Source organism: Somniosus microcephalus, chromosome 3 (assembly GCF_052327205.1).
Source record: "Somniosus microcephalus isolate GS21.2 chromosome 3, FLI_Smic_1.0, whole genome shotgun sequence".
In the NCBI taxonomy this organism is placed as follows: domain Eukaryota; kingdom Metazoa; phylum Chordata; class Chondrichthyes; order Squaliformes; family Somniosidae; genus Somniosus; species Somniosus microcephalus.
The window spans coordinates 267945411-267957536 of record NC_140989.1 but is presented as its reverse complement, the minus strand read 5'-3'; the positions used below and the strand labels follow the sequence as shown (position 1 = coordinate 267957536).

Below are 12126 nucleotides of genomic sequence, written 5' to 3'. Positions count from 1 at the left end.
CACACACACACACACACAGGCAACCCGCAACCACGCAATTAATCTTTCATCCTGTCATATGACCAGAACAAATCCAAATAGCAAATGGGTATATAATCATTAAAGAAAAAACAGCAGGCTTGGATATTGTGCTGAAAAAATTGCAATAGCAATACGATCGCTGGGCTCAGATGACTTTGCAATTCCCTAAAGCCTCAAGTTTGTTCTTTACAAAGTCATGAGAATGTCTTGTTTCTGCTATAGTTTGTCACCTATTACAGACAGCCAATATTCTGGTTCTGAAATGGATTCCTTAAAATAACAAATTTGTATATTGGATATACACATCTGTAATGTGTTTGTATGCACTATAGCCAGGACCATCAGTAATATATCACAAGTATTAGATGCAGTAAAATATCACTTAAACAATGACATAATCTTTGTGTTCTCCATTGAAATATGTGATAAAGATTCCACCCATGGAAGTAAATGGATTTTTTTGTCGTGTGATATAAAAAAGACAACAAAGTCTAGGTTAACAGCCTAAACAGAACAATACTGTATAGATAGAACTAGTTACCTCCTTGAAAACTCTTTGCTGCACTTTCTGAACTGTTGCATATCTCATTAACAGCTACAACTGTTACATTGTATGACTGTCCACACTGCAGGTCAAATATTTCACAGCTTGTATCTGTTGCAGTGCACGAGCGTGTATCACTGTCAATTCCCATTGCAGTTGCAATATAGAAATCGCTCCCATTGCTCGGCTCCCATGATACTATTGCAGTATTAGTATCGCAGTCCACGTAAGCAGAAATATTCTCTGAAGTGCATGGTCCTGTAATTATTTTGGGGAGGAGGTAAGTTTATACATTATTCAGCACAACATTCTTATAGAAATTAGCACTCTGATTGTATTGTGATGTTTAAAACATCTTCTAATAATCTTTTTAGTTCAAATTAACTTATTTTAAGAACAAAAAATAAACTTTGAACACAAGCACATTATTCATATCTTGCTGTTACAGTAATATTAAATACCTGACTACACCTTAGCTCTTAGTGTACCATTTGCATTTGTTGCATTGCATTGCATTGCATGAATATTAATCTTCCCCACTTCCCTTACTTAACACCTGTAACACCAGCTGTTACGGTATCATAGTCCAGATTGGATGTTAACGGTTTGTAGTGAACATAGCATTGTTGGAGAATAAAAGAACAATAAAATTACCTGTTTGAATGCTAAATTGTGCACTTTCTGAACTGTTGCATATCTCATTAACAGCCATTATTGTTATGTTGTATGACTGTCCACAGTGCAGGTCAAACATTTCGCAGGTGGTCCCCACTGCATTGCATGTGTGTACATGTCCATCAATTGCTTCGGCAGTAGCAACGTAAAAATCAGTCCCATCACTCGGCTCCCATAATACTAATGCAGCATTGTTATCACAGTCCACATGAGCAGCGATGCTCTCTGGGGTACATGGTGCTATAATTTATAAAGGAAAGCAACTTTCAGCTTGGTACAAATAAGATTGCAACCGAAATTAGCACTTTAATATCACTGTGCTATTTAAAATACCTTACTGTAATTGTAAAGTCCGCGCCTCAATAATACACGGACTTCGGGAGAACAGTTTAACAGGTACTTTACTGAACGGAGGGTAAGATCAGACTGAAATACAGAAGCCTGCTAGGGCCTTTTATACAGGGGTGGTCACTGCCGGTACTGCAGTCTAAAACCAGTTCTTCCCTTAAAGGTACATACACAACAATTCCTCCCCTTTTAGATAAACAGTACATAACATTCATTTAACAACTAAATAATAACTAATTACAATTACAATTTTCTGGGTACTATATACATCAACTGAAATAATCATTTATAAGTTCAGTCTTTGAGGAGGCTTCCTGATCCTGACTGGATAGCGCCTTTCTCGAGTATCCTGTTCTTGCGGCGGAGTTGATTCTGGTTCATTGTCATTGGTTGGTTCGTCAGCTTCCAATACCATTGCTTCTGAGGTAGACGCAATCTGTATTTCGGGTTGATTACCAGGTGCACCTGCTCGTGGTATGGGTTTGGCTTGTTCCTGTGACTCTAGAATCTGGTCAGCATGGCGTCTCATGATGCTCTCTCCAATGTCCACTGTGTACATTAGTGGTCCCTGCTATGTGCATATCGTTCCTGGCTGCCATTTTTCTGTTCGGTAGTCGCGGGCCAAGACTGGTTGCCCAATCTTGAAGCTCCTGGTTGGCTTCTCATTTATGTGCTGGAATTGCTTATCCTCAACATCTCGTCTTATGTTTGGTTTGAGCAAATCCAGGCGACATCTTAGCCTTCGGTTGAAGAACATTACGGCTGGAGCTTGGTTGGTGACTGCATGTGTCGCATTCCGGTAAGCAAACAAGAAATTATCCACCTTGTGTTGTAGTGGTATGTCGTCATTATACATTGCCTTTATGGCCTTTTTAAAGGTCTGAACAAACCTCTCAGCCAATCCATTTGTGGCTGGATGATATGGGGCAGATGTGTAATGTTTCACCCCATTATTCCTCAGAAACCTCCGGAAATCCTCAGACACAAACTGTGGCCCAATGTCGGAGCAAATCTGTTCTGGCAACCCATTCCTGGCGAAGATGGTCCTTAGGACTGCAATAGTTTTCTCCGTGGTGGTAGAGGACATTTTAATGACCTCTGGCCATTTCGAATGGGCGTCCACAACGATTAGAAACATTGAGTCCATAAATGGACCAGCAAAATCAATGTGTACCCATTGCCATGGAGATGAGGGCCACTCCCATGGATGTAGCGGGGCCTGTGGTGGAGCGTTTTGGACCTTCTGGCATCTTATGCATCTCTTGGTCATATCCTCGATTTCTTTATCGATTCCCGGCCACCACACAAACGCCCTGGCTAGGCTCTTCATTTTTACCCCTCCCAGATGACCCTCATGAAGCTCATTGAGCACTCTATCTCTCAACTTGGTTGGAATTACCACTCGGGATCCACACATCAAGGTCCCCCGGCACACTGACAGCTGTTCTCTCCTTGGCGAGAATGCTGGCAACAGTGAGTCGCCATATGCTGGCCATCCCTTCACCGTCAAATCATAGACCCGAGAGTGTGTTGGGTCATTTCGGGTTTCCTTCTCTATACTTGAGTTTGTAACAGGCAAACATTCGACTATGGTCGCATGCAATATCTCAACAGGGTCCACTGCAGGTGCTTCTTCTACCGTAGGCAACGGTAGGCGCGACAGCCCATCAGCGTTTCCATGCTGTTTCGTACCCTTGTACTCTATGTCGTACTGATGTGCCCCTAGAAAAAGTGACCATCTTTGCAGCCGTTGCGCCGTCATCACCGGAACGCCCTTCTTTGGGTTAAAAATGGAGACCAGGGGCTGATGATCAGTCAGTAGGGTGAATTTCTGCCCGTGCAGATAGTGATTGAACTTCTTCACCCCCCACACCAGGCTGAGGGCCTCCCTGTCAATCTGGGCGTAGTTACGCTCGGCTGAGGTTAACGAGCGCGACGCAAAGGCTATTGGCCTCTCTGAACCGTCAAGGAATTTGTGTGACAGCACTGCTCCAATGCTGTAGGGTGACGCATCACATGCCAACCGAATCGGTAGTGTTGGGTTGTAGTGGGCCAATACTTCTTTTGAAGTGATTAGGCATTTACATTCCTGAAAGGCACGCTTACACTCATCACTCCATTTCCATGTTACTCCAGTTTGCAGCAGGGCGTTCAGTGGGTGCAGAATTGTAGATAAATTCGGCAAGAACTTATGGTAGTAGTTCACCAACCCGAGGAACAACCTCAGTTGCGACACATTTTCCGGTGCTGGAGCCTTGACTACAGCCTCAATCTTGTCCGGCGACTTATGCAACCCTTCCTCATCAATCATGTGGCCACAATACGAGATTTGTCTCCTGAAGAACTCGCATTTGGGGCGGTTGGCTCGTAGCCCATATTCCTGTAATCTCGTGAGCACCTGCTCCAGGTTGGCAAGGTGTTCACTTTCATTTTCGCCCGTAACCAGGATGTCGTCCAAATAACACTGGGTCCCCGGGATCCCTTGCAGGACTTGTTCCATCGCCCTCTGCCAAATAGCCGGGGCTGATGCTACCCTGAATACCAGTCGATTGTACTGGTAAAGGCCTTTGTGAGTGTTTATCGTGAGGTATTTCCTAGCTGCTTCTTCCACCTCCATTTGTAGATACGCTTGGGCCAGATCAATCTTTGTAAAACGTTTCCCTCCAGATAGTGAGGCGAAAATGTCTTCTATCCGTGGAAGTGGATATTGTACTGTGTGCAGGACTGGGTTCACAGTCACCTTGAAGTCCCCACAGATGCGAACCTTCTTCAGCTCCCCAGGCGTGCTGCTCAATGCTTTCTTCATTACAGGAACAATGGGTGTGGCCCACTCGCTCCAGTCCACCTTGGACAGCACACCCGAATGCTCCAGACTCTCCAGTCCAGCTTCAACGGCTGGGCGGATCGCGTATGGCACCGGTCTGGCCTTAAAAATTTTTGGGTTTGCGTTATCTTCGATCTTTATCGTTGCCTTTACTCCTTTTTAGAGTCCCAAGTCCTTGTTGGAACACCTCTTCCGCGTCAGTTAGAATTTGTGACAGACGTCCAGGTGCGACGTCATCATCCTTTTTGTCAGTCACAGTTAGCGCCTGAATGGAATGCCAATCCAATTGTATTTTTCGGATCCATTCACGTCCCAATAATGGTGGTCCTCCATCTTGTAGTATATACATATATAGTTTGTGTTTCCTTGCCGTTATGTTTAACTGGCACCCTTATTTTTCCTCTGGGGTAGACCTTTTGCCCCGTGTATGTCTTCAATACAATGGACGTGTCCTTTAAGGGTATGTGTGAGAATAGCCGCTCATAGTCTCGTCGATTCATGACAGTTAGGGCTGATCCTGTATCTAATTCCATCTTTACTTGGGACCCTGCTATCATGAGGGTGACCCACATAGTTCGGTGATTCTCCTTTGCGATCACGTTGTGTAACTTTAGACAACTTAGTCTCCTGCTCCCGGAGTCGTTATCACTCTCCTGATCTTCCGAACTACCGTCTGTCATTTTGTTTACTTTCTTGTACTTTTCCTTAGTAGTTCTTGTAGTGTTGGTTTTCTTTCCCGACTTGCAGACTCTTGCTATATGTCCCATTTTTCCCCATTGCCTGCATACTTTGTCCTTAAACCAGCAGTCCTTCTACTCATGGGTTGTTCTGCCGCAGCGATAGCACTTTTCTGCTCCATACACCATTTCGTTAGCACTGTATTCTTGTGGTTTCTGTTGTACTTCCGCAGCTCCCCGTGCTGCTGCTTTGTAGGATACTGCCACGCTGAAAGCCTGTTCTAGCGTCAGGTCCTTTTTCGAAAGTAGTCGTTTCTGGGTTCCTTCACTCTGGAGCCCGCAGACAAACTTATCCCGTAAGGTGTCTGCCAGTCCTGCTCCGAACTGGCAGTGCTTCGATAACTTGCGTAGTTCCGTAAGATAGTCAGCATTGCTCTCATCTTTGTGCTGGTTTCTTTTATGGAACTTGAATCTTTCTGCTATCAGCAGCGGTGTAGGGTTTAGGTGTTCCTATAAGATATTAACAATCTCCTCAAAACTTTTCTCCATTGGTTTAGCTGGGGTAATTAAATTCCGCAATAGGCCGTACGTACTCGCGCCCATCAAATTCAATAATACCGACACTCTATTTCCATCGGCCACCTCATTTGCCTTGCAGTACACTTCAATTCTTTCCACATACGTGGTCCAGTCTTCTACCTCATTGTCGAAAGCAGTGATACTGCCACTTTTCGGCATCTTGGGTGATTTAAAATGGCGCCTCCCGTGCTTTTTCTTCTTCCCCAATGGAATAAAATGGCGCCTCCCGCGCTTTTCCTCCTTCCCCAATGGGATAAAATGGCGCCTCCCGCGCTTTTCCTCCTTCCCCTTGCCACGCTGCTCCTAGCGCTCTACAGGGTAATGGCGGCGACCCGCGGCTTCGGCGCGTCTCACTTTCCGTCCCCCCGTTTATTTTCTCTCCGCTGCCTGGTTCTTGAGCACCGACCGCGCCCTGTGCGCTCCACCCTCTCTCTTTTTTTTCTTTTCCCGGCGACGCTGTGCGGCCCATTTTGTAGAGCCGCTCGATCGAGCTCGAGCCCGCCACAGTCCGGAAGGGTCAGCGCACTACCTGCTACCAGCACGATTTGCTGGAACACCTTAACTAGGGAGCCAAGCTCAGCTCTCCACAGCCTCTCCCGCAATTCTCCGAACACCGATGAATCCTTGGGCGGTTGCCCACGGTCGACGCCCGTTGCTCAGACTTCGACCTCCAAGAAACCTCCTCTCAGGGTGAGATCCCTGTGAGATGATGCAACACTGCAGGTGAGTTCGAACTTACTCGTCCCCACTGTAAAGTCCGTAATATGTCCGTGTGTAATTGAGACACGGACTGCAGGAGTTGGTTATAACAGGTCTTTACTGAGTGGAGACAAACAGGAACTAACTATGCAAAGTTACTACACAGGCTTATATACAGAGGTGGTCACTACTGGTACTGCAGTATACAGGGGCTGCAGAATACAGTTCCTTCTGCAAAGTACATACACTACAATTCCTCCCCTTTTAGCTAAACAGTACATAACATTCGATTAATAATTAAATAACATTTACAATTACAGTTGTCATATACATTAGCTGAAGTTAAGCAATTATAAGTTCAGTCTTTGAGGAGGCTTCCTGATTCTGTCTGGATAACGCCTCTTTGGGGTATCAGGTTCTTCTGGCAGAGTTGATTCGGAATCAACGTCGTTGTTGGGTTCGTCTGCTTCCAATATTCCCGATTCTGAGGTAGATGCAATTGGTACTTCGGTTTCATCACCAGGTGTATCGGATCATGGTGTGGAATTGACGTTTTCCAGTGACTCTAGAATCTGGTCAGCATGGCGTCTTACAATGCTCTCTCCAACGTCCACGGTATACATTAGAGGTCCTTGCCTTGTGCAGATCGTTCCTGGCTGCCATTTCTCTGTGCGGTAGTCCCGGGCCAAAACTGGTTGACCTATCTTAAAACTCCTGGTCGGCCTTTCATTCATATTCTGAAACTGCCTGTTCTCCACATCTCTTCTGATGTTTGGCTTAACCAAATCCAAGCGGCATCGTAGTCTTCGATTGAAGAACATCATGGCTGGAGTTTGGTTGGTAACCGCATGTGTCGCATTCCGGTCGGCAAACAAGAAGTTATCCACCTTGTGTTGTAGGGGTATGTCTTCATTACACATTGCCTTGATAGCCTTCTTGAATGTTTGAACGAACCTCTCAGCCAATCCATTGGTGGCTGGATGATATGGGGCGGATGTGTAATGCTTAACACCATTGTTCTTTAAGAACCTCTGGAACTCTTCAGACACAAACTGTGGTCCGTTGTCAGAGCAAATCTGTTCAGGCAGCCCATTTCTGGCGAATATGGTTCGTAAGACTGTGATAGTTTTTTCTGTGGTGGTTGAGGACATTTTTATTACCTCTGGCCACTTTGTGCATCCACCGCAATTAAAAACATTGAGTCCATAAATGGACCAGCAAAATCAATGTGCACCCTTTGCCATGGAGATGAGGGCCACTCCCATGGATGTAGAGGGGCTTGTGGTGGGGCGTTTTGGACCTTCTGGCATCGTATACAGCTCTTGGTCATCTCTTCGATTTCTCTATCGATTCCCGGCCACCACACAAACGCTCTGGCTAAATTCTTCATTTTTACCCCTCCCAGATGACCCTCATGAAGCTCATTGAGCACGCTATCCTTCAATTTGGGTGGAATTACTACTCTGGATCCACACACCAAGGTTCCTCTGCACACTGACAGCTGTTCTCTTCTCGGCGAGAATGCTGGCAACAGTGGTTCGCCATGTGCTGGCCATCTCTTCACCATTAAATCATAGACCCTGGAGAGTGTCGGGTCATTTCGTGTTTCCTTTTCTATGTTTGCATTCGTCACAGGTAGACATTCGACTATGGTCGAGTGGAATATCTCCACTGGATCCATTGCAGGTGCTTCTTCCACCATCGGCAACGGTAGGCGCGACAATCCATCAGCATTCCCATGCTGTTTAGTTCCTTTGTACTCGATGTCATATTGGTGTGCCCCTAGGAAAAGGGACCACCTCTGTAGCCGTTGTGCTGTCATTATCGGGACGCCCTTCTGAGGGTTGAAAATGGAGACAAGAGGTTGATGATCAGTTAGTAGAGTAAATTTCTGACCGTGCAGGTAGTGATTGAACTTCTTCACCCCCCCCCACACCAGGCTGAGGGCCTCTGTCAATCTGGGCATAGTTACGCTCGGCTGAAGTTAACGAGCGTGACGCAAAAGCTATCGGCCTCTCAGAACCATCAAGGAACTTATGTGACAGTACCGCTCCAATGCCGTAGGGAGACGCATCACACGCCAGTCTTATCGGTAGTGATGGGTTGTAGTGAGCCAATACTTCTTTTGAAGTGATCAGGCCTTTACAATTCTGAAAGGCCCGCTTACATTCATCGCTCCATTTCCATGCTACTCCAGTTTGTAGCAGGGCGTTCAGTGGGTGCAGAATTGTGGACAAATTCGGCAAAAACTTATGGTAGTAATTCACCAATCCAAGGAATGACCTCAGTTGCGACACATTTTCAGGTGCTGGAGCCTTAACTACCGCTTCAATTTTGTCAGGGGACTTATGTAACCCCTCTTCATCAATCACGTGGCCACAATACGATATTTGTTTCTGAAAAAACTCGCACTTGGGGCGATTGGCTCGTAGCCCATGTTCTCTTAGTCTAGTGAGCACCTGCTCTAGGTTGGCAAGGTATTCACTGTCATTTTCACCTGTCACTAGAATGTCATCCAAGTAACACTGAGTCCCCGGAATCCCTTGCAGGACTTGTTCCATCGCTCTTTGCCATATAGCTGGAGCTGATGCTACTCCGAATACCAGTCGATTATACTGGTAAAGACCTTTGTGAGTGTTTATCGTGAGATATTTCCTGGAGGATTCTTCAACCTCCATCTGCAAATATGCTTGTGCTAGGTCAATTTTTGTAAAACGTTTCCCTCCAGCTAGTGAGGCGAAAATATCTTCTATCCTCGGAAGAGGATATTGTACTGTGTGAAGGACTGGGTTCACCGTCACCTTCAAGTCCCCACAGATGCGAACCTTCCTTGGCTCCTCAGACTTATTGTTTAACGTTTTCTTTATGACAGGAACGATGGGTGTCGCCCACTCGCTCCAGTCTACCTTAGATAACACGCCTGCATTCTCCAGCTCTGCCTCAACGGCTGGGCGAATTGCATATGGTACCGGTCTTGCTTTGAAAAAGTTGGGAATTGCATTCTCTTCTATTTTTATCGAGGCGGTTACGCCTTTAAGAGTTACCAGTTCTTGTTGAAATACCTCTTTGGCGTTAGCTAAGATTTTTGACAATCGTCCAGGTGTGACGTCGTCATCCTTTTTACCAGCCACCGTCAGTGCCTGAATGGAGTGCCAGTCTAACCTTATCTTTCTGATCCATTCACGTCCCAATAATGGTGGTCCACCATCTTGCAGTATGTACAGATACAATTTCTGTATTTCCTTGCCGTTGTATTCGACAGGCACCCTTATTTTCCCTCTGGGGTATACTTTTTGCCCCGTATACGTCTTCAAGACAATGGATGTCTCTTTCAAGGGTATGTGTGAGAATAGCCGCTCGTAGTCTCGTCGATTCATGACGGTCAGAGCTGATCCTGTATCCAATTCCATTTTGACTTGGGACCCTGCTATCGTGAGGGTGACCCAAATGGTTCGGTGATCCTCTTTTGCGATTACGTTGTGAAGTTTGAGACAGCTTAGTCTCTTGTTCCCGGATTCACTATCGCTCATCTGGTCTTCGGAACTACTGTCTGTCATCTTTTGTACTTTCCTGTACTGTTCCTTAGTAGCCTTTTTGTTGTCGTTAGTCTTCTTCCCAGACCTGCAAACTCGTGCAATGTGTCCCATCTTTCCGCATTGCCTGCATATTTTGTCCTTGGACCAGCAGTCCTTCTGGTCATGGGTTGTTCTGCCACAGCGATAACATTTTGCAAATCCCCGTGTCATTTCGTGGGTGCCGTATTCCTGTGGCTTTTGCTGTATTTCCGCAGCTCCCCTTGCTGCTGCTTCGTACGATACTGCCACGCTGAAAGCCTTATCTAGCGTCAGCTCTTTCTCTGAGAGTAACCTCTTCTGGGTTCCTTCACGCAGGAGTCCACAGACAAATTTGTCCCGTAGAGTATCTGTCAGTCCTGCTCCGAACTGGCAGTGCTTTGATAGCTTGCGTAGTTCTGTAAGGTAATCAGCATTGCTCTCATCTTTATGCTGATTTCTCCTGTGGAATTTAAATCTTTCTGCTATCAGCAGCGGTGTAGGATTTAGGTGTTCCTGTAGGATATCAACAATTTCGTTAAAACTCTTCACCATCGGTTTGGCTGGAGTAATCAGATTCCGCAATAGGCCATACGTTCTTGCGCCCATTAAGTTTAGTAGTACCGATGCCTTTTTCTCATCGGCTACTTCGTTTGCCTCGCAATATACTTCGACTCTTTCCACATACGTGGTCCAGTCTTCTATTGCATTATCGAAGGCAGTGATATTGCCAGTCTTTGGCATCTTGGAAATCTAAGATGGCGCCTCCCGTGCTTTGCCTTCTTCCCCGATTTAACAAAATGGCACCTCCCGCGCTTTCCGTCTTCTCCGCCGCTGCTAGCGCTGTTGCTGCCGTTTTATGCCTTGATGGCGATGCCCTATGGTCTTCGCGCACTTCCCCCCCGCGCTGCTGCTAACGCCGCTCTCCGCGGTTCCCGTGGCAAACTGCAGCTCCTCGTGGCTTTCTGCGCTTCTAATTTCTTTTATCTTCCCCGTCATCGGAGCAACCCTACGGGACACTATCCTCCCTCTTCTCGGGTCTGTACGCTGCCCGGCTTCGTAGCACCGGCCGCGCTCTGTGTGCTCCACCCTCTCTCTCTCTCTCTCTCTCTCTCTCCTCTTCCCGATAACGCTGCTCGGCCCCGTTGAAAAGCCACCCGATCGAGCTCTAGCCCGCCGCAGCCCAGGAAGGATCAGTGTACTACCTGCCACCAGCCCGATTAGCTGTAACACCATCGACAGAATAACCAAGCCCCGCTCTCGACAGCCTCTCCTGCAAATCTTCAACTCCGATGAATCAGAGGCGGTTGCCCACGGTCGACGCCCGTTTCTTCTGTTTGTTTGTTTTTTTTTTCTTCCTTCTGGCCTCGACCTCTGGCAACTTCACTTCAGGGATGGATTCCCATGAGGTGGTGCAGACTGTAGGTATGTTCGGATCTGCTCGTCGCCAGTATTATGTCCATGTGTAATTGAGACACGGACTGCAGGAGTTGGTTATAACAGGTCTTTACTGAGTGGAGACAAACAGGAACTAACTATGCAAAGTTACTACACAGGCTTATATACAGGGGTGGTCATTACTGGTACTGCAGTATACAGGGGCTGCAGAATATAGTTCCTTCTGCAAAGTACATACACTACAGTCCGCGCCTCAATAATACACGGACTTCGGGAGAACAGTTTAACAGGTACTTTAACGTCAGACTGAAATACAGAAGCCTGCTAGGGCTTTTTATACAGGGGTGGTCACTGCCGCTACTGCAGTCTAAAACCAGTTCTTCCCTTAAAGGTACATACACAACAGTAATCACAGCTAGAAATGACCCATTTAGAGAATAAAAGGATGACTTCAGATACTAGTACATTTTTCACAGAACTGGCAGTTAGACAAAGGTCTGTTAATGATAACTAAAATGGATATTAGAAGACTGTAATAGAAATTAATATTATGGGAACGGTAGCACAGTGGTTATGTTACTCGACTAGTAATGATCCAGAGATGTGAGTTCGAATCCCACTACAGCAGCTGGAGAATTTAAATTTAGTTAATTAAATAAATCTGGATTAAAATGCTAGTAATGACGACCATGAAACTGTTGGATTGTCGTAAAAAGCCATCTGGTTCACTAATGTCCTTTAGGGAAGGAAATCTACCGTCCATACCTGGTCTGGCCTATATGTGACTCCAGACCCACAGCAATGTGGTTG

General features: G+C 46.2%; 1 protein-coding gene across 3 annotated transcripts in view; it reads right to left on the bottom strand.

Moving 5' to 3' along the window:
- Positions 1-12126, bottom strand: part of LOC147121905 (fibronectin-like) — a 119570-nt gene that overhangs the window by 49105 nt on the left and 58339 nt on the right. For all 3 annotated transcript variants that reach the window (XM_085982443.1, XM_085982444.1, XM_085982445.1), the window contains 2 exons: positions 1220-1480; positions 563-823 (listed from right to left, as the gene is read on the bottom strand). In XM_085982443.1, the coding sequence (XP_085838569.1) occupies positions 563-823; positions 1220-1480 (522 nt within the window). The remainder of the gene's footprint in view (positions 1-562; positions 824-1219; positions 1481-12126) is intronic.